Here is a 23,018-nt window from a genome sequence, read left to right as displayed (position 1 = left end):
GGATTTCTCATGTAATTTACACTTGGTGAAATTGACAGGGGGTCGTGCTGAATGTGGTGATGGCATTGGTTTTAATTTCAAGCACTGTGGACTGACCCCCTACTCCCAGACATTGCTGCTGCATTTACCCTTCCTCCTTGGCCTGTAGCCTGACTAGGAGAACAAGCAAAGACAACTTCAAGGACAGACTGCTCACTGAGGCAGGACCAAGATTGGGAGAGGAGTTCGCAGCTAAAGGTGGGGGGGTGCCTGCCATTTGCTTATGCGAGGGAGGGGCAAGTACATGACACTCCCTCTGAACAGAGAACCAGGAGGGCTGTGTATGGGACTTCTGCAGGCTAGCAACCTCGTCAAATTGCAGAGCACCTCCACTGCACTCATGCAGCTTTGCAGACGACAACACCTTTCCACACTCTCAGGCAGAGCCAGTAGATCACACAGCAACAAACTTAAAAGTGGTTCATGACTTCTTTCGAAGCAGTGTTGGGGCTGTCCCTGCAGGTGAACATTGAAGCATGTTCTGTTTTTCTGCGGTGGTATCTGCACACTTCTTCCATGTCAGATGTTCTTTTCCAAGTAGTTTAAGCACCTGCTAAAGGCAGAATGCACATTCCCCTTACATTATTCAGTCTTGCTTCAAATGGTGCTCACCTCACAGAAATCTCAGCCTCCTGCCGAGATGTGTAGTTGCGTGCGATTATTTAAACTGCACAATTGATCAGAATTCAGTTAATGTATGTTGTGGGATTGTTTTTTGGAAGAGTGCGAGCTTTGGTATGTAAAATGATGTTCTCAAGCTTTGCCCTTGCAGACATAATTAAAGACATTAAGCTTCCACCATATTAGAATTGTTAGGTGAGAAAAGGCCAGGGTACTTAAAGAGACACAGCAGAACCCCATACTCTCAGCTCTGTAATAAAATCCTGGCTGAACTTTGACATCAACTTGATTTTCCTCGATTCCCTCAGTGCCATGAATCTATCCTGAAAGTAGCCAACAGCTGAACATTTGCAGCCTCCTGTGGTATAGAATTGAAGGAGTCACATTCGATCATGCTGGTGACCTTACTACACAATGATTAATCAGCTTGTTGACTCATCACAGCAATCAGGCTCTATCAATTAGTCTACAATAGATCCAGGCATGACAAAAGAAAATTCCCGGTGGTGGAAAGGTTTGGAAACAATACAAAGTTAACTCTATTTTGTTATTCCTTAAAATACCCATATATTCTACCTTAAAAGGTTTATCTCTGAAGAACGTATATCCAAGTTAACAAAACCCTAGACAGTGATTACTGAACAGTAAAGTTCTTCCCATTGATAGTTCTGTCTTTCTAAGCCCTCATGTTCTCCAGAATAGTTACTTCACAGTTCCAGCCTGCATTATAGTACTCAGACAATTCTCCCGTGAATGATACATCAGTCATCCATTGTTACTGCCTTTGGGTTGTCAGCCACTAATTTCAATAATAGAATAAAAGAGAAATTGACTCCTGGGTAGCCGGGTGACAGGTCAGGTTTCAGAGTGGACCCAAAGTAGACGGCTGGTAGCAGGTGGGTGGGACTCCATAGCAAGCCAGAGTTATGGGAGCTGTGAACATCTTGTTCTGATGAAACAAATTTGAGGCAGGAAGGCAGCCAGAAGGTGAGGAAAATTCTCTTTAATCTTACATTTTTGCTGGCTGCAGCAAAAGAAGGAAAGTTGGCAGAGAAAGGTCATCATGACTGTATCGTAAAGAACAATCTTTCTTTGTCAGGTGTGATTAGTCAATACTTAATGAAGAATCTATATAGAGAAAAACATTATGCACATATGGAAGATGAATTGGAAAATATGAAATTGATATGTATGTCTTGAGAGTGTAATTCTACGGTAAACATTGCTTGTAATCCTGCTCAGGGCTATTGCAAGCTATTCTTTGTTAAAATCTCCCGGGAATCACTTGACGCAGCTGTTCTCTGTTGTTGAAATCGCAAACAGCCCTGAATGTTACCATGGTGCAGCATCCAAATAGATCAAATGACTCTTTTCAGAGCACCAGCAGAGTCATATGTACCGTGTGTGACTTAGAATACTTCACAAAAGACAACAGATGCTTTAAGGAGCGACCGGACATGAGTTGAAGATTCATGATTCTGCTCCAGAAATTCTTCTTTTTGGTTCAGGATATTGGACCACAACCAGAAACATTCAGCATCCTTCTACATTGCAAAAAAACCACAATGCAGCAACATTATCCTTTGATCCACTCACCATTACAAACCAGGCTTTGTGACAATTTATAAAAAGGTTCAGGGAGACATAAGAAATTTGTGCCTTTACTTTCTAACAAGTGATGACCGCTGCAGTTAGAGAAGCCTCAAACAGAAAGGTGAAGTCCAAGTAGTACACTTGTGGGTAAGTTAACAGATTCTAGAGTTACTGCTCAGAACATCAGCACTGCATGCTGTAGCCATACTCTTTCTTTGCACTCTGTCTGCTATGGGGCATTGTACTGTTGCAATTTTCAAAAGCTCTGAGCTAAGTTGAGAGCAGAGAGAAACACACCTTAGCTCAGAAATTGGATGGAGATAATTTTTCACTTCACACACTTGCGTCCCAAGTTTTCTTCCTCTGTGCTCATTATCCTGTAAGTTTCAACCCCCTGAAGCAGGGTGGAAAAATCATAAACAGCTTGTGCAGATGTGGGTAACCACTGTGCAGAATATATTGAGTGGGAACATGAGAGACACCTTCAATGCACTCATTGGGACACTGTATATTTTTCCAAATTTCATTGCAGCTATTGTGGAACAATGAGAAACAGTAGTACAGCCTAGGCATCTGTTCCTCAATTAGATTATGGCTGATTCATACCTCAACTCTATTATCCCACATTGACTCCATATCCCCAGATGCCTTTACCCAGCAAAACTTCAGTTTTGAACATTTCAATAAATTGACCCAGCGTTTACAGCCTATTTGGTTGGTGGGGTAGGATGATGATACATTTCACATATCCATTGCCCTTTATATTAATATCATTTCTTAATTCATTCCCCAACATAAACTGAAGACAATAACTAGGTGTGGCCCAGGCTATGGGATTCCCTATCCTGGAAGCTTCACTGGTTCATTTGCAAGCACAGAGTACAGAAGTAGGCCATTCAGCCCCTCAAATCTATTCTTCAATTCAACAAGAACATGGCCGATCTGTGTTCTAACTCCACACACTTCCTTAACTTTTTTCCACCAATACTCATGGTTAACAAAAAGCTATTTATCTCAGAGTTAAATTTATTAATTAAAATAGCATTTATTTCTTTATTTTTGGGAAAGAACTCCCACACATCCGTGATCCATTGTGCAAAGAAGTGTTTTCTAATGTCTTTCCTGAGTATTCTCTACACCCTCACGAGGAGAAAAGGTTTCTTTCTATCCACCCTATCAATTCCTTTCAAATTCTAAACATGGCAATGACATTACTTCTTAACTGTTTATATTCTAGGGGGAATACAGGCCTTGTTTATGTAACTTCCTTTTATAGTAGAGCCCTGGTAGCTTTACGATGAATCTCTTAAAAAAAACTTTCCAAGTTCGATATCCTTTCTAAGATGCAATTCTCAGAACCCTAAAGAAACATCGTACAGCAATCCTCTAAATGACCACTAATGGTCAATCAGATTTACTTGTTAGTTTGAGTACAAGAATACTAAAAATTGACTGAAGTTTGAAACATCAAGACAAATTCTATCTTCCCCAGACTGTGATTTAGTTTCTACTGAGAAAAGAGATTTAATGGGATTCTTAACCATTTCCAGAAGGTCACTCTCGAGTCTGATTCTTTGGTCTCACTAGTGTGGCAGATGCTTAGACATATCATTCCACAGGCATATCAGGCACTAGGAAAATTACAGAAAGTAGAAGATTGCCCCTGGATCCTATATTCTGTGGTGGGATTAGTGGAAAAGGTCAAATGGGGGAAGTTATCTAAGCTCTTGTACTGGGAAGAGATCCTCTGTCCTCATCCTCAGCCTTCCTATAATCTGCCGATAGTGTATGGCTATATGAGCGAGGCTCTCCCATAACCTTGAAGTTTGCAGTGCTCTGACTAAGTCAGCAATGTCTGCGGGCAATGTTTGGATGACTACCAGTTTTGGCAATGTAAATTAAACCCCGGCACTGGGGTTATGTAAATTATGCAAATTGTGTTACATAATGTGTTTTCATCACATACAAATTGTGGGCAAGCAAATTATATTCTGCTCGCACCCAGCACAAGGGTTGAAATTTTTTGTTCCTTAACCCTTCCATTGGCTGTTCGTTGTGAAATTCCAATTGATCCCTCACCTAAGGAATCGTGGGACCCTGATTCTGTCACCAACATTCCACAATTTACACTCCTCAAATATATCGGTCTAAGGAAATAGAATCCTATTAGTTATCTCAATATTTATATTCAAAGCAGCCCTTGAATACAATCCATATAAAACTCAGGTCAAACGTTTTTGGGGTTAATGAAATGTACTTTTCTGATTAGGAGCAGAGTCCGGCAGAGACAGTCAACAGAACCAGCAGCAAAGTACAAAGAAGTCACAACTTAAATTCAAATAGTTCAATTAATTCAGTAATTGAACTCACCATGCCGTCATGCTGCATTCATTCTAACACAATCAATACTTATTTTCCTACCTTACCAAAGATGCAAGTCAAATATACGATTATTAATTTGGGTCAATGTGACCAACCTTAATTTACTTGCTTCATTTACTTAAATATTGAATTTAATTGGCTTGGCTTGCTGAAAGAAAACAGAGGATTGTAGTTGATGGAACATGTTCATCTTGGTGTCCAGTTACTAGCAGCGTACCACAAGGGTCAGTTTGGGGTCCACTGCTGTTCGTCATTTTTATAAATGACCTGGATGAGGGCTTAGAAGGGTGGGTTAGTAAATTTGCGGACGACACTAAGGTCGGTGGAGTTGTGGATAGTGATGAAGGATGTAGTAGGTTGCAGAGAGACATAGATAGGATGCAGAGCTGGGCTGAAAGGTGGCAAATGGAGTTTGGACGGAGTAATCGGAATGCAAAGTACTGGGATAATGGTAAGATTTTTGGGAGTTCAGATGAGCAGAGAGATCTCGGTGTTCATGTACACAGATCCCTAAAAGTTGCCACCCAGATTGACAGGGTTGTTAAGAAGGCATACAGTGTCTTGGCCTTTATTAATAGAGGGACTGAGTTCTGGAACCAGGAGGTTATGCTGCAGCTGTACAAAGCTCTAGTATGGCCACACTTGGAGTATTGTGTACAGTTCTGGTCACCGCATTATAAGTAGGATGTGGAAGCTTTGGAAAGGGTGCAGAGGAGATTTACTAGGATGTTGCTTGGTATGGAAGGAATGTCTTATGAGGAAAAGCTGAGGGCCTTGAGGCTGTTCTCGTTAGAGAGAAGAAGGTTGAGAGGTGACTTAATAGAGACATGCAAGATAATCAGAGGGTTAGATAGGGTGGACAGGGACAGCCCTTTTTCCAAGTATGGCAACGGCAAACACAAGGGGATACAATTTTAAAGTGAGGGGAGATAGGTATAAGACAGATGTCAGAGGTAGTTTCTTTACTCAGAGAGTAGATTAGATTAGATTAGATTACTTACAGTGTGGAAACAGGCCCTTCGGCCCAACAAGTCCACACCGCCCCGCCGAAGCGTAACCCACCCAGACCCCTACATCTACATCTACATCTACATTTACCCCTTACCTAACACTACGGGCAATTTAGCATGGCCAATTCACCTGACCTGCACATCTTTGGACTGTGGGAGGAAACCGGAGCACCCGGAGGAAACCCACGCAGACACGGGGAGAACGTGCAAACTCCACACAGTCAGTCGCCTGAGGCGGGAATTGAACCCGGGTCTCAGGCGATGTGAGGCAGCAGTGCTAACTACTGTGCCACTGTACCACGGTGGCACAGTAGTAAGGGTATGGAATGCTTTGCCTGCAACGCTAGTATATTTGCCAAATTTAAGTGCATTTTAGTTGTCATTGGACAGGCATATGGATGTACATGGAACAGTGTAGGTGGGATGGGCTTTAGATTAGTATGACAGGGCGGCGCAACATCGAGGGCCGAAGGGCCTGTACTGCACTGTAATGTTCTATGTTCTATGTTCTATATGTTCCTCTGAGTTTTGTTTTGAAACAAAATTACCAACCAGTTCTAAAGTTTCACTGGTAACAAATGTACTCCGGAAAGGTTAGGGGAAAGAACATGATAAATGGACTCATAGTGGCCTCATGATGGAAGTTTGGAACTGTGTCAACCTTTTGCAATAGACTGAACAATTTGATACCTGAGCTGAATAAGTTTGATGCAACTCATGCGAGTGCTTTTCAGTGGCCAGCCTGCCAAGCTCTTTACTGGGGACCAGAGGGGTAGACCTATTACTGGAGATTTTGACACCAGTGTTTTAATGTGTAGAGTTAACTGGTAGCATGAGCAGTGGGAAGCTTATCAATATTTTGTCCAAGTAGACTTAGACTTAAACTTAGAATCATACAGCACGGAAACAGACCTTTCGGCCCAACATGTCCATGCCGACCAAGATTCCTAAACTGAATTAGTCCCGTTCGCCCTCATTTTGTCCAAATCCCTCCAAACCTTTCCTTTCCATGTACCTGTCCAAATGTCTTTTAAAATGTAATTGTACCCATCTCTACTACTTCCATTGACAGCCCCTTCCCCACACGCACCACCCAGTGTGTCCAAATTAAATCATTCTCCTCTCACCTTAAACCTATCCTTGGCTAACATTCCAAACCAATATTTCTTCTCACTGGATTTAGTTGTGTACATTTATATTTAAATATAATGATAATATAAAATTGCTTGATTTTTTTTGTAACAGCTTGGGTTGAAGACACGAAATGCAGTCACAATTTTTTGAGTCTTTTAGGTAACCAGCATTTCCCCATCAAAAAAAAAGTGTCCAGCTTTAGGAAGTTCGCAATACGGATGTTCCTCTGTTCAGATCAGGGATGCTGAATGTATGGTGAAGAGGAAGCAATGCAGACCAGGTTGCCAACGTGAGTAGAATAGATCCAGATTCCGTGCAGACCCAGCATTACTATGATACTGTGGCAGGAGGGGTCAACCCCAGTTGTCTGATCTCAAATTATCTCCTTTCTGACCCGGAGGATCCAAGCAGAGGGCAAACTGAATATTCTGATGGTGGGCAAAACCGAAAGAACTGTGGATGCTGTAAATCAGAAACAAAAACAGAGCTTTTTCAGCAATTTCTGTTTCTGATAATGGGGCTTGTGTTGGAATCTTCCCGTGATCAAATCTGTAGGGGTTTTTGATGCACCTCGGTGATCTCTCTGGCTGCTCTTTAAGCAGGAAATTTGGACATACCAGGTCACAGGATATCTGCAATCCCACATTGTCAGCTGTCTGGGGAGGTTGCAAAGATGCTGAAAGAAAATTTTGTCTTCATTTGTTTCGTGAAAAGATTTTAAAAATCACAAAGCTGCCCTTCCCAGGAATCAAAATGTTAACTTTTAATGTTTATCTGAGGATATCCTCACAAAGTGTATTAGAGCCAGTATGAACTTTGCTGTTGGATAAATGCTTACACCTGCTGCAGGCATGGGAACTGAGTATAAGAGGATTGCAATCCTCACCAATTCTCAAATAAATGTGGTATCACTACATGAGAAAATGTTAAATTCAGTGGTTAGTGATTATAGGTACTTTTTCAAATAAGGAATTTAGAGTACAAGATTAAAATAATTCTAATTAAAGTTGAAGTTCACAATATGACTCAAATAGATGTAAAATACCAAAACACATGAATAGTTTGAGGAGAAAACACTCACGGGCAATGCAGGAAGTAGTTGGATTCCATTCAAGTTGAGATGTCCTTCAGTGTTGTTCATCAGTAACTAGAATATTGAGTGACATTGGAAAGAGTGACTTGGAAATGGGATCATCCCAAAGCAGAAAACCATCAAAGATTTTCACAGGATTTTGCATTGCTCACCTCATGTAGTAACACGACAGGTCCTGGAGGTCCTGGAGGTCCTGGCCTACCAACACCATCTTCACCACGTTCACCCTGTGACATTAAATAAATAAATTCTACTTTGTGAAATAATGCGATACATAACATTTGAGGAGCAATTCATTTTTAAAGCCCTCAGCACCACATGCAAATGTATTTATGTGGGTTAAAGTTAATCGAGTGTCCTTGGTACTTTTGTTTAAAACTCCATATTTGCCTCATCTACAATTTAGTACTTTACTTCCTTCATTTGGTATGTCCTCATTATTCTCTGGTTAAAAATACCCCTCTACTAGCTGCTCCCATGCATGAAAGCCTTAATACTTCTTTCTGATGTAAGGCTGAGCGGGAGTATGTAGTGTTTGGCTTTTGCCCATTTTGGAACCCATAGTGCAACCAGGAGCCAATGCAAGTTGATCCTTGGAGACCAACAGCATTTATGTGCTGGCACTGGTCACTGTACCACAGGTACTTTATCTGAGTGAAAAGTTCATTTGTATCTGGCTGCTCAGGTAGGTTCTGGGAATGAGCTGTACCTGGCAATGGGGTTGGGTGGAGGAGCCATTCTGACTCCTGTGAAGTCCACCTGGACCCAGCTGGAAGTTCCAGGTCATGACTGAGGCAAGTAAACCCAGTCTGTGAACATCCAAGTGGAAACACACGTCCTTCGGAAAATTAGTTTTTAATAGCTCAAGTAAAATAGCAGCGAGCAGCATCATGGTGTTCAAGGTAAATTGAATATTGAATAAGATTATTAATCTGTACTTAGACAACTGGGTTTTGGATTAGCAGACAATTAGAAAATACTGGAAATACTCAGCTAGTCAAGAGAGTCACCGACTGTAAACATTAAATTTGTTTCTCCCTCAATGGAGACTAACTGATATAGAATCATAGAACCCCTACAGCGTGGAAACAGGCCCTTCGGCCCAACAAGTCCATACCGACCCTCCGAAGAGTAACTCACCCAGACCCATTCCCCTACCCTATATTTACCCGTCTTCTGCACCTAATCTCTTCATCCCTGAACACTATAGGCAATTTAGCGTAGCCAATTCACCCACCCTGTACATCTTGGATATGTTGAGTGTTGTTCTGTAGTGTTTTACATTTGTATCTGCAATTGGGTGCTAAGGCACGGGTGGGACACATACAGCAAACATGTGGCACCAGTGGTCAACTGCTCATTTTCATTCTCTGCCACTGACCTCTCTCCTGTTCTGCTGCTGTCCTCTTACAGCAGGAGAGTGCCATAGGCCAGCTAACCCACGTCAACCTGCTTCTATATATTCAGCATTCTGTTCGGTAGATGATGTGTCCCCCTGATCCAGGCGCCACACTGCCCATGATTTCCTGTCAACTCATGGGACCACCCTTGGCTTTGTTAAACAACAGGGTCAGCCTTGCCTCAGTGGTGTTTCTCTCTCATTCTTCCTCAAAGTGAGATTGGGGGGGGGGGGGTTCAAATCCAAACCTGGCTTCCCCTCCTCCATTGGACTGTTTAAATGTTTAAAAAAAAAGGTCACCACTGTTCACATTTGGCTATGAGGCTCACTGATGTTTCCTGAGCTGTGCAAATACAGCTCCTACCTTGCTCATTTATGATTAATTTCTGTTTGGAGTCTTTCAACAGGAATTAGCTTCCTTTTGTAAAAATATTTGAAGGGTCTAACACTTTAGACAACAAACCACAAAGGAACAAAGCCTATAAAGAATGAACACTCACCATTCCAAGTCTAAATTTTGCTCCTACTTTATGTTCTGAAAGAAGCCAAGCTGAGGCCAATTTCTATTCCATTATGTTAAAATATGATAACTGTTTAAAGGAGTCAGTGTTCTCTGAGGAAGGACCTGTATAGTGATGGGGGCAGTGATTGGGTGCAATTCTTCCTCTTTCTTAATAACCTGACCATAACTGACATAAATGGCAAAGTCTTACCTTAAATCCTTGTTCTCCTTTCTCACCATTTGGTCCCTGTGGAAAATAAATCATGAGTATTGACTCTTATCACAGTCCCATTTGAAAGCTGAAAGAAAGAGAGAGGGGAGTAGAGCAGAGTGAATCTATTTCCTTACTATGTACAAAATACAGACCAACTGGAGAGACTGTGGCCTCAAAAATCCAGGTGGATATAAGTTGGGCTCACAATTCAGATGGTGGTGGTGGTAGAGAATGGGGGTGGTTTTGGGAGAAATGGGTGGTCTGAAAATGATATTCTTAAATAAAACATAGTCAGGGTCTATTGCTTTGAGCTATAAGGGGACAGTGTGGAAGGTTGCTGGGGGAGACAGCCAACTCCTTTCTCAATGATTATTGAGGCAGGTTATGCCTCTGCGATGGTACTTCCATTGACCTGTCCCATGTTGATTAGATGGTTTCCTAGCTATCTCATAAACTCTGGCAGGGTTACTGATGAGGGCAATCCAGGTGATTTTTCAGATGTGGGAGTCCCACATTTCCAGGATCATCAGGGATGACTGGACTTTCACTGAATGGGCTATGTTGCTGAATGACTTAATTCAGCCAGGTCACTGGGAGGTTTACCTGGTGCCTTAGGCCCTTAATTAACCACCAAATAACATGACAACAATATGATTGGAGCCAGTTTTCAGATAAACACGTCCTGTAATCTGACAGGCCTAGTAATAACGTCTGCATAGCTTGACACTACAAAACGGCCTAACGGTGTTACTGAGATAGAAAACCATGTCTTCTTATGGTTGACAACTTAAATATTTATCACTGGTGATGACTGATAAAGGCAGCTTAACAAATAGTCTCACACTTTATATTCTTTGCCTCAAATCTCCTTGACTCTGCTGAAAATTCCCTGGATTCAAAGAGATCAGAACCACAGTCAAAAGTGTGACTGCACTAGTTACTCTGAGACTGAAATAAGTTACATCAGGCCCATTGGCTTTTGCCATTACAACAGTGCTATCCCTGAGCTCAGTGGGTGGCAAGGTGGCACAGTGGTTAGCACTGCTGCCTCACAGTGCCAGAGACCCGGGTTCAATTCCTGCCTCAGGCGACTGGCTGTGTGTAAGTTGCACATTCTTCCCGTGTCTGTGTGGGTTTCCTCCGAGTGCTCCGGTTTCCTCCCACAGTCCAATAAATATGCAGGCTAGGTGAATTGACCATGCTAAATTGCCCATAGTGTTAGGTGTAGGGGAATGGGTCTGGGTGGGTTGCGCTTCGGTGGGTTGGTGTGGACTTGTTGAGCTGAAGGGCCTGTTTCCACACTGTAAGTAATCTAATCTAAACAGTACAGCTGTGTTATGAAGTACTTTAACCAGAAGTCACATTGGGTCAATGCCAATCCAGATGTTGTTAATTGGGAGTCCAGATACAGTTAGCTCCAGTTCTAATTAAGAATTGAATTGAAAGATGAGTAAGATGCTGTTGAGCAGTGAACGTCACACTCACAACAGCATGAACATTATTAACTTTAGCATTCTCATTAGTGCGGCATTACGAGAGTCCATTATAAGTGCGTTACTTCCTTGATACTGAATAACGGTAGCTGTTGAGAAAATATCTGTTAACTCTGGGAAATGTGTTTGCCCTGTGATGGAGCATTTCCTACTTAGGCTAGTTAGCAATTTCTTGTGGGGTAGACTGATGTATTGCCACACGTGACTCTCTGTGAGTTTCTATTGGTTGATGGATTGCTGTTGAGATTGGAGTTTGTTCATGGTTTCTCCCAATTTCCCACTGTTGTTACATCAACTAAATTGTTCAAAAGCCTAGGATTCAAAATTTGGGGAAAGCATCTTAATTTCCAAAGTAACATTGGATGTAAATATAATCACAGGTATGTTGGACACTTTAGATGATGAACAGGAAGAAACATTAAGGATTAGTCTATGTCAGCAGGTCTGAACCTCCAGTAGTTGGGAGGAGGGGTTGGGAAATGGGAGGAGAGAGCTGGTGATAATGGCTATCAAATTAAACTTGAGATCGTTCACATGGGATAAGGAAGTGCCAACATGTGTCCTTGGAAGGTTATTGTTTAATAGTTCAAATTACATAGTCCTAGGTATAACAAGAACCAACAATATCTCTGTAACACTAAACACATTTTGCAATATAAGTTGAAAACCCAGGCTGATTTTTGAACTGTTTGCTTTAAACATCAATGTCATTGAAAAAGTTATTTCCAAATGATTTTTTGTAAGTTCATTCCACTGGTGTGCACCAATCCTTCCTTTTCATTCCCCAATTCGTGCATCTTTTAAAATTGACGTGCCAAATGCCACAGGGTGTACCATGTGATTGGTTATACTTGATGAACTGACAACACTCTTGTGAAAATTATCAGGCAAATGCTTTGCCAGATTTGCATCTCATCCAATTTTTCAATTGGTTTTATATGCACATACAACCACCAAGTAACAGGACAACAATATGGATGGAGCCATTTTTCAAATAAACAAATTATATTGTAACTAGCCTCCAGTAATGTTACTTAGTTAAGCAGATCATTTTCTGGCATTGATATGAATAGATGCATGAAATTTTAATTTGTATTAAATATGTAAGGTGCTGCATGGGTGAGGACTAGTTGTTGGTTTCACACGGCAATCTTTTCCAAATGACCATTGACCCCATGCAAACCAACCTAACCCATCCTCCCTAAAAACTGGCAAGATTCAACAGCTGGCACAGAGTATGATTAGATTATTTACAGTGTGGAAACAGGCCCTTTGGCCCAACAAGTCCACACCGACCCTCCGAAGAGCAACCCACCCAGACCCATTCCCCCACATTTACCCCTTCACCTAACACTACGGGCAATTTAGCAACACGGGGAGAATGTGCAAACTCCCACAGACAGTTGCCTGAGGCGGGAATTGAACCCGGGTCTCTGGCACTGGGAGGCAGCTGTGATAATCACTGCGCCCCCGTGCCCATGGATCCAAAGCAGACTTACTAGCAGGAAGCAGAGTGTGATGATTGAAGGTTGTTTTTGGAACTGGAAGCTTGTGTCCAATGGTGAAAAACAGGGTTGGCATTGGATTCCTTCTTCTTTATAATGTACAGTAATTAAACAGACATGAACATGGGATATCCGATCTGTAAATTCACAGATGACACAAAAACTGGTGAGGCCATGAGGTTATCGGTTTTCGCCTTCTTTATAATGGGAAATTTGGTGACTGCTTTGCGGAACAACTATCTTCTGTCCTTAAAAAGGACCCTGAGCTTTCAGTTGCATGTCACTTCAACAGACCACCGCATTCGCTGGCCAACATTTCTGCCTCAGGCTTGCTGCAGTGCTCCAGCAAAGCTTCAGTGTAAGCATCTCATTTTCCGCTTGAGTACCCTGCAACCTTCAGGACTGAAGACTTGAGTTCAATAATTTTAGAATTTGAAAACCTCCTTCCAGGTCCTTTACCCACCCCCAGGTCATGGCATGATATGGGCTCGTTTCAGCACAGCCAACTCATTTTCACCCAATCATGATCTCCATTATCACCTATCTTGCTTTTCTACTTCACTGGCTTACTATCAGCTATCTCTCTCTCTCTCTCTACTAGCTCCATCTACACCTATCAGCTCATAGCTCACTCCCCTCCACCAGCCTCACCACCATCCCTTGTCTTCAACATTAATACTACTTGTTCTCAAAAGCTATTAGTTCTGAAGGAGAGTCACTGGACTCAAAACATTAACTCTGTTTTCTCTCCCCAACTTCCATTTTCCACTCGATAGTGAGGGTGCAGGGAATTTCAATGTGGTCCATACAATGTATCTCTCCCAAATTTCTTGTGGGTGAGTTTTTCTGCTGTGAGCATGGAAAGGAAATTTTCTTTTTTAATAAAGTCATGTCCTAGTGTTGAGCTCAGCACTTCATAAAACTGTTTTGTTAGGGTCTATGTGAGAGAGAGAGAGATAGACAGTCAAGTAACAACTAAATCAAATCATCCTTAAAGAATAGATGCAATAAATACTGGCCAAGTCAGTGACGCCCACATCCCATGCATGAATTTTAAAAATTTCTCTTTGTAATAGGTTGGAAACAACACTGTTTATTCAACATAAGGATTTGTTTCGTTCTTTAGTCAATATGTCAGATTAGGTTTTGATTATTCCTGCGCAGTTTTAAGAGAATTGTGGGAACCACATCTGAGGTTTTGTTTAACCTCCTAACCTTTAGATTACTCCGAGTGCCCCTCCATGGCATATGGATGATGCCAAAATATCTTCGGGCAAATAGAAACATCACACAGCAAATGTTGCTGAACTGATGTTATGGAAGGGCAGTGCTGAAACAGTTACACAAAGTATTGAAATTCCACGAAGACATGCAAGGATTACTCTCAACTATCCTTATCCTGTTCCCACTTCCTCCCCATAATCTTTTGTTCTAAGAACTACACCTACATCTTTTTCTAATGTCTTCAATGTTTTGGCCTCAATGGTTCCCTGTGGCAAATAACTCCACCAGCTCTCCACTCCCTGGGTGAAGAAAGATCTTCTCATGTCCTTTCTAAAAGGCTTACTCCCTGTCCTTGGGCTGTGATGAGTGCACTGGTCAAGATTTTCATTGTGGCCTCAAACCCAGGCAACTTTTAAAAAAAATTGTTCATGGGCTGTGGGTGTCATTGGCTGGGCCATGGGCTGTGGGTGCTGGAAAAGCACAGTGGTTCAGGTAGCATCTGAGGAGTGTCATTGGCTGGGCCAGCATTTATTGCACTTTCCTAAACGGCCTTGAAGGTGGTGGTGAGTTACCTTTTCAAACTGCTGTGATCTGTGTGGGGTGGGTTCACCCACAGTGCTGTTAGGAAACAAGTTCCAGGTTTTTGACAGAATGACAGTGAAGCAACAATGATAGTTCTAAATTGGCAGGGTGTATGATTTTGAAAGGAACTTGCAAATGTTCTCATGTGCCTTATAAGTTGTAGGAGTCATGGGTTTGGAAGAGATTATTGAAGGAATCTTGTTGTGTTGCTGTAGCACGTCTGATGCGTTGGCTGACACTATGGTGTTGGTGGTGGAGGGAGTGAATGTTTAAGTTCATGGATGGTTTTCCAATCAACCAAACCACTTTGTCCTGGATGGTGTTGGACTTGAGTATTTTTGGAGCTGTACTTATCCAGTTTGGTGGAAAATATTCCATTATATTCATGACTTGAGGCTTTTTAACAGTAACCAGACTTTAGGGAGTCAGAAGATAAGTTACTCACCACAGAATACCCAGCTTCTGATCTACTCTTGGAGGTGTAGAATTTGAAGAGACTCATTCCATTAAATTTCTGTTCTTTGTTAACCTCCAGGATACTGATGGCAAACAGTTTGGCATTGGTAATGCTACTGAATGTCAAGAGGAGATGGTGAGATACTCTCTTGTTGGACATTCATGGCAAAGTGATATCATAGCAATGCCATCTTTATCTGGTCTGGCCTACATGTGATTTCAGACACACAGCAATAAGGTTGACTCTTAAAGGTCCTATTAGGGATGCCAATAATTACTGGCCCAGGCGGTGAGTCCCCCCAATGAGACTGATTCTGTTAGCCTGGAATGATCATAGGATCCCTATAGTGTAGATAGAGTCCATTTAGCCCCTGAGAGTCTGCACTGACTCTCCAAAGAAAATAACAGCTTTGTGGAAGGCGTTTGGAATGATTCTCCCCTCATTTTGGAGCAGCCTGCTTCGGGGAAAGGGAAGAAATTAAAATTGCCCTAACGGGTAATGGCAAATGGTCAGCATTACTGCCTCACAGTGCCACTGTGACTCAGGTTCCATTCCAGTCTTGAGCGACTATCTATGTGGAGTTTGCACTTTCTCCCATGTCTGCGTGGCTTTCCTCCCATGGTCCAAAGATGTGCAGGTTGTGTGGTCTGGATAAAGGCTTTTGCTCGAAATGTCGACTCTCTTGCTCCTCAGATGCTGCCTGACCTCCTCAGATGCAGCACCACACTCTCAACTCTAATCTCCAGCATCTGCAGTTCTCACTTTCACCAGGATATGTGGATGGCCATGTCAACTTATTTGTAGTGTCCAGGAATGCACAGGCTAGGTGGGCTAACTATGGTAAATATTAGATTATGAGGATAGGGTAGGATTTTATTTGGAGTCAGTGCAGACTCTCACGGGTTAAATGGCCTCTGTCTGCACTGTACAGATTCTATGGTCTCACTCTAGGCTAGCAGAATCACTCCCATGGGGGAAAAACAGAGTTCAGTGCCCATCTATACCATCCAAGTGCTTCTGAGGTAACTGCCTACTTTGAGTCAGTGACACTATTTATTGTCACCAGTAAATTCAATGACATATGCACCTCTTACATTAAGCAAGATCATTTTGTTCGAACTGTATGGCGACATGGAAGCTTTGTCATCTTGTTTCCATGGATTGTTCCTCTGTAAGCCTTGACACTCTCACATCTGATTTAGCAACTTGTGGTTTTGAGCGCTAAGTGAGTTATAATTTATGCCTACCCTCCAGTGCACTGAGTTAAACTGAGTTAACCCACTCAGGTAAGGTATTCCATGGTACTATTTTTAAAAATAACACAGAATTCTCCCTATCGTTCTGATCATAAGACTACCCACAATTAATCACAAAAATGCATTATCTATTCATTATACCTTGCTACATGTGGACTTTTGCTGTGTGTAATTTCCCACATTACAACGATACCTCTACTTCAAATGTACTTTGTTTGCTGCAGAGTGCTTTGAGGCAATTTGAGGTCATGACAGGCACTTCATAAATGCAAATCTTTCTTTCAATACTTTTGAATTAATCATCCATGTAAGAAAGATAAGCAAACAAGCAACGCTTGCAGAATTGTTCTCATCTGAACTAACGTCAGCCCGAGCCCAAGGGATCTCTGGAGCAAATCAGGTCACATACCAAGTACTGTACGAAGAGATGGCGCAACTAATAATTGTGCTTTTTCTATGCAGCCACAGTGGTTTTATTGTCTACTCTTGCAATGGACTGCAACAGTGTTGAAACAAATAGGAAAATACAGGCAATAAATCAATAACTAATTAACTACTAACCATAGGTCCTGGTAAGCCAGCTTGCCCAATGGGTCCAGGTTGACCTTGGATACCTGGAGGTCCCTTAAAAACAAATAGGATGCAGTTGTCAGACAACAATAAACATCTCCTGTTTATTATTCTAGAGTAATTTTTAAAGGAAGAGTGAAGATTATTTAATTGACAAAATGGAAGAAGAGCAGGTTGAGCTGGAATGTTCTTGCAGACTGAGTAACAGCCTGTGGGCTGCTCTTTATGTCTGTGTTAGTCACAGGCAGGAGAAAAGTCCTTGGTCGAGTGCTGCTAGAGAGCATTTGTCAAGAAATTGTGGGATCCCTGCCCGTGATTTATATTTGTTCCAGTAAAATGTCACTTTACTATGGGAGCTCAGCTTATTCTGTACATGGAATGGAAACTTAAAATGCAAAGTTTTAACTTCTTTTTTAAAACTGCTGTTCTGAGGATATGGAAATTGGAGGCAAAGTAGGTGTTTGTTGCCTGTTCCTAGTTGCCCTTCAATAGTTGCTGTCAGGCGTCCTTTTTGGAGCATGTGTCGTTTGGCAGGGAGTTCTAGGATTTTGACCAAACACTGACAAAGGAAGGATGATGGATGTGTGATTTGTCAGAGCTGTTGATATTGCCATACAATAGCTACTCTTGCCTTTCTAAGAATCAGACGTGATGTGTTTCCGTGATGCTGTTGAAGAAGTCACAGCAGCTGGTTTCTATGTGTATTGTCGATGGATTTCACAGCAACCAGAATATATATACCAGTGATGAAAATGGTAGCTATGTCGGTGGATAGAATGTGTATCAAGAACATTGTATTATTGCATAGGTCTAAAAAGTACTCTGCCTTAAGACAGCTAAAAGACATCATGACATGTGAATACACTAGTATAAAAGATCTCCAAATCACACTCAGTTAAGCAGTCACTCAGTTGGTCGGTTAGTCACAGAATCATTAGAATCATAGAATACAATGCAGAAAGAGGCCATTCGGCCCATCAGATTTGCACTGACCCTCTGACGAGCATCCCACCCAGACCCAGGCCCCCAACCCTACCCCCATAATCCTGCATGGGGTTTTTACCACAGCTAATCCAGAAACCCTGCACATCTTTGGACTTTAGATTATTCATTTTGGAAAGAGGAATAAAAGAACAAAGTATTATTAAATGAGGAATGACTGCAGAATTCTCAGATGCAGAGGGATCCAGATATTCTGGTGTGGAATTCTTAAAATTTAGTATGCAAGTACATCAAATAATTAAGAAGAAAACCGAAATGATATCTTTATAATGTAAAAGTAAAGATGACATGCTTCAATTATATGGGGTATTTTAAGAGCACATCTGGAGTACAGTGTACAGTTTTGGTCTCCTTAATTAAGGAAGCATTGGAGACAGATCACAGAAGGTTTGTTACATTGATACCTGGAATGAGCAGGTTAGCTGATGAGGAAAGCTTGCTCAGGCTGGGCTTGTCTCCGCTGAATACAAGTTGGAGGAACAATACTTCATTTTCCACTTAGGCATTTGACAGAATTCAGCATTGGATGATAGGTTCAACAACATCAGACCATGGACTCTTGTCATAGAGTCAGAGAGCCTGGAAACAGACTGTTCGGTCCAGCCAGTCCACACCGACCATGTTCCCAAACTAAACAAGTCTCACCTGCCCATGCTTGGCTCATATTCCTTCAAAACTTTCCTACTCTTGAACTAATCCAAATATCTTTTAAACACTGTAACTGAACTTGCATCCATCACTTTCTCTGGCAGTTCTTTCCACACACGAATCACTCTGTGAAAGAAAAATGCCCCTCGTGTCCATTTAAAATTTTTCTCCTCTCACCTTAAAAATATGCCCCTAGTTTTGAACTCCCCCACCCTAGGGAAAAGACCCTTGTCATTCACCTTATCTATACCCCTCATGATTTTATAAACCTCAATAAGGTCACATCTCAAACCTCCTATGCTCCAGTGGAAAAAGTCCCAGACATTCCAATCTATTTTTATGCAAACCCTTCATTCTTGGCAACATTCTGGTAAATCTTTTCTGAACCCACTCTAGCTTAATAACATGCTTCCTATATCAGTGTGACCAGAACTGCACACAGTACTTCATGAGAGGCCTGACCAAAGACATGTACAATCTGGACATTGCGTCCCAACACCTATGCTCAAAGGATTGAGCAATGAAGGCCAGCATTCTGAACACTTTCACCCTCTACTTTGATCACCCCAAGCACCCATGGCTTTTTCACATTGATTCTGGAGATTGATGGAGCAGAAAGAGTCCATCTGGCCTGGTGTGCCCGCACTAGTCCATTTGAGCACCAATAATGAGCATGATTATCTGGTGCTAATCTTCTGCGTTATCCTCATACCTCTGTGTGTTTTTTTTCCACATATCATCCTATAGCAGCATTGCACAAATGGAACCTTAAAATTATGAAACCATGAACCAGATTTTCAGAATAGTTGAGGCAGAAGGAGATAGATGTAGAGACAGACAGATAGAAGCAGAAGTCACTGTCAAGCATGGAGATTATGTTTAGGCTTTGGTATTATACCACAGCTCCTAAACCACAGCCTAAAGTGACTGCGAGGGAGGTTAATGGAATCCCTTGTTAATAATGGACAACAATGGCAATGACAATATCCAAAGATAATGCATTTGTCTTGGCAAATAATTGCTAAAGCTCTTGCCCACAGTCAGATGACATACTTTTGAATCCCTTAATTAAACCTGACTCCACCTCAGTTCCAGGCGGTCAGCCAGTTAGCATTGTATTGAATGTAACAGTAATATAAGTAAGCATAGAGCGCACACTATTTGTTAGTCTGAGATATCATAACAACGTACATAGTAAGTGTTGTTAATAAGTTTCAAGGCATCGGTCTTAACAAGAGCCTGGAGGATGTGGAGTATGTTACATGGGCTAACATATAGGGACGCGGCTTCAAGTGCATCATTTTGTCAGTGGTGTTTTATTCGAAAGATACTTTATCAAAGCACACTTCCTAATGTTGAGCCTCCTGACTGTTTTAACAGTTGCACCCATTAAAGCAAGTGAAAAGTATTCCATCAGACCCCCGACTTATCCTCACAGACAAGGGAAAGGCTTTGACTTTCTATGACTCTATGAGATGAGGTATCAGGTGGGATTCCATCATTAATTTGAAGGACAGGATTTTCTTAACCAAGGCTGCATCAGATAGCATCCTTTATGAAGCCACTTCCGAGTAGGAGAGGTGGAAATCAAAGGAACGTCAGTTTGTCTCACGTTCACACATCTGCTTGACAGCCAGCTCAAGGGAGGATGAGTTAGATGACAGGAACCTGGCAGCTTTATATAAGTGTACATATACTGATGGACAGGCAAACACTCACTGGTCCATCTAGCTTGTCCAACACAACTATGATTCCTTGTATATCAAACATGCCCTTTCCATCACACCTAAAAACTATCTGAACTCCTGGGAGAAAAGTCACAACAATACAAATCAGGTCAAATTGGGAACAAAAATTGGGAAGATTCCTCTCCAATTTTTAAAAATGATACAAACTAGTTCAGTGATCACTCTTGTTCAGAGTAATGTTGTATAGTGCCTGTGTTTATACAAAATAATCTCCATCCCATTATTAAAACGGAATAGTGGCAGCTGAATGAGCATAAATCCATCATAATAACGACTGCCAAGTTTCCTGCATCATTGTTCTGTGCTCTCAAGAGTTATAGATAGTTCACAAGAAAACTCCACAGCTGTTCTCTTGGTCTCAAAAAAGTAGTACGGACTGCCCAGCAACCCCCTTCCCCCAACCCCAAGGCATTTCAGGATTCTAATGGGCACAATTACTCTGCCAGATCTTTACTGCTGTCCATTATTAACAAGGGATACGTTTGCTTTTCTGAACAACACCTCAGGAAGATTCTCCTCTTCAAAGCAGAACCCAGTAACCAGGAATTCAATCCCAGCCCCAGTTGGCTGGGCAGAGGCTCATTCTACACACAAGGCAGTCTCATGACTGTGTGTAACTGAGGGTGTAACTGGGGAAACCTCAGTTGGAGAACTCCACTGCAGGATCAGAAAGGGCCCAGACCCTGACCCCACATTTGCATGACCAGGGGTCGTTCCACTGCAAGTGGGTGAGGCGTTCCAATCCATCCAAATGTTTCAACTTTCTCCCCCTTCATCTCTCAATTTTAGATGGAACTGAGGAACAGAATTTCCAGTCCCCCTTTCCAACATTCTTTAAATTTGTAGGCAGGGGTTTGAAGGCATGTGCAAAGAAGAAGATTTTTGAGAAAGTTTGTGAAAGGGTGGGGTGTGGAGTTGACATGAGAAGGGGCATAGTAGCTGAATAAACGGTTTCGAAGACAGACAGGAAACTGAGGAGAACCTGGTATTAGTTGAACAGAGTAAGTGTGCTGGTTCCAAAGATCTAATGGCTGAGGCAAGACAAGAACAGTGCAGTCAGTTCACAGTTCCAGTCCACACTAAACCACAAGCTGGAGAGGAAGGTGGTGAATGGGAGTATGGGGCTTCGAATGGCTTATAGAGGGGTGAAGTCAGCTACAGCAGCATTGCACAAATGGAACCTTAAAATTATGAAACCATGAACCAGAGTTTCAGAATAGTTGAGGCAGAAGGAGATAGATGTAGAGACAGACAATAACAGAGGTCACTGTCCAGAATGGAGATTATGTTTAGGCTTTTGTATTATACCACAGCTCCTAAATCGCAGCTTAAAGTGACTGTGAGGGAGGTTAATAGAATCAACGGCAAAGACAATATCCAAAGAAAATGCATTTTGTCTTGACAAACAATTGCTAGAGCTCTTGCCCACAGTCAGATGATATACTTTCTTTATAACCAAATGAGATGGAAGCAGTGACTCCAGAGGCCTGCTCTACATAATGGCCAGAGGATGCAGTAACATCGTGACAGTTCCCATAACAACAATGAAAATGTTTATTTAAAAAAGGACAAAGTTCTGAAAACAAGTAGTAGAGTTTGTGGAGAGGAAGTATATGTCATTATATGTCATTATATACATGTAATCCACTTGCACTTCAGACTGTAGAACCTTACATTGCGGTATTTTTTGTGCTTTTGAAAGTCTGCTTTCACTTCACTGATGTTTTGGAAACACAAGATCCCCATCCTCCCACTACCCTCTGCAGATCCAATCTTTGTTGTGGTTCTGTTCCAATCTTTTCTGCTCAGAAAGTCATAATGAGAGAAACATGGAGTTTTAAAAGATCTCTTAAATAGGTCGCACTTACTTTTTCACCTGGAGAACCTGGTTCGCCCTTTACACCCTACAAACAAAGAGACAGTAAGGCAACTTGTTGAACAAATATTTGAAGACTGCAGGCACAAGGAAGCTCCATAGTCTGCAAAGCAGCTTTCTGAGTCATAACTACATTGCCACTGTGTGATGGGAAAGCACAGTTCTATACTTTTTCAAGGGTCTTGTTTAGTCAGTCTGGGCTTGTAATCCTTCACAGAGATTTGATTAATTCAGTCTTCTCTGGGTGATGGCTTCGAGGTAGTCAGTCATTTTCCTCAAGGAAGGGGATCATGTGATCAGAAGGTCTGTTTCTACCCAGCACTTATGGTACTGGATGAGCAACCATGAGATCCTAAGTTTATAATTTTTAGTTCATCAGTGATGAGACAGTTGCTGGATTGTTGTAAAAATCCAATTACGAAAGGGGACCTTCAACTCCTAAAATGCTGGCCCATATTATGTGACTGATTGTAATGGCTAACATGTCTTGCCTGCAGACAAACACCAAAACTAACTTTGTGTCCTGATTGTAGCCGTTTGATAATTTGGCAGCATTCAGGGTTATTTTCTCTGCCGCCAGCCCATAACTGAGCAGATTTATTACATTCAGATCCACAGCTAGGTTCAATGGGATTTAAAGTCATGACCTCTGGGATCCCTTAACGTTATG

General features: G+C 41.9%; 1 protein-coding gene across 4 annotated transcripts in view; it reads right to left on the bottom strand.

Annotated features, from left to right (window-relative positions):
- LOC140477383 (collagen alpha-1(XV) chain-like) overlaps positions 1-23,018 on the bottom strand; it is a 262,607-nt gene that overhangs the window by 54,662 nt on the left and 184,927 nt on the right. For 3 of the 4 annotated variants that reach the window (XM_072571192.1, XM_072571190.1, XM_072571188.1), the window contains 5 exons: positions 22,341-22,376; positions 17,066-17,128; positions 9,985-10,020; positions 8,025-8,099; positions 7,861-7,926 (listed from right to left, as the gene is read on the bottom strand). In XM_072571192.1, coding sequence (XP_072427293.1) covers positions 7,861-7,926; positions 8,025-8,099; positions 9,985-10,020; positions 17,066-17,128; positions 22,341-22,376 — 276 coding nt within the window. The remainder of the gene's footprint in view (positions 1-7,860; positions 7,927-8,024; positions 8,100-9,984; positions 10,021-17,065; positions 17,129-22,340; positions 22,377-23,018) is intronic. The other variant, XM_072571191.1, reaches the window with a different exon arrangement.

Source organism: Chiloscyllium punctatum, chromosome 5 (assembly GCF_047496795.1).
Source record: "Chiloscyllium punctatum isolate Juve2018m chromosome 5, sChiPun1.3, whole genome shotgun sequence".
Lineage (NCBI taxonomy): Eukaryota > Metazoa > Chordata > Chondrichthyes > Orectolobiformes > Hemiscylliidae > Chiloscyllium > Chiloscyllium punctatum.
The sequence above is the reverse complement of the archived record's forward strand: the minus strand, read 5'-3'. Positions and strand labels throughout refer to the sequence as shown.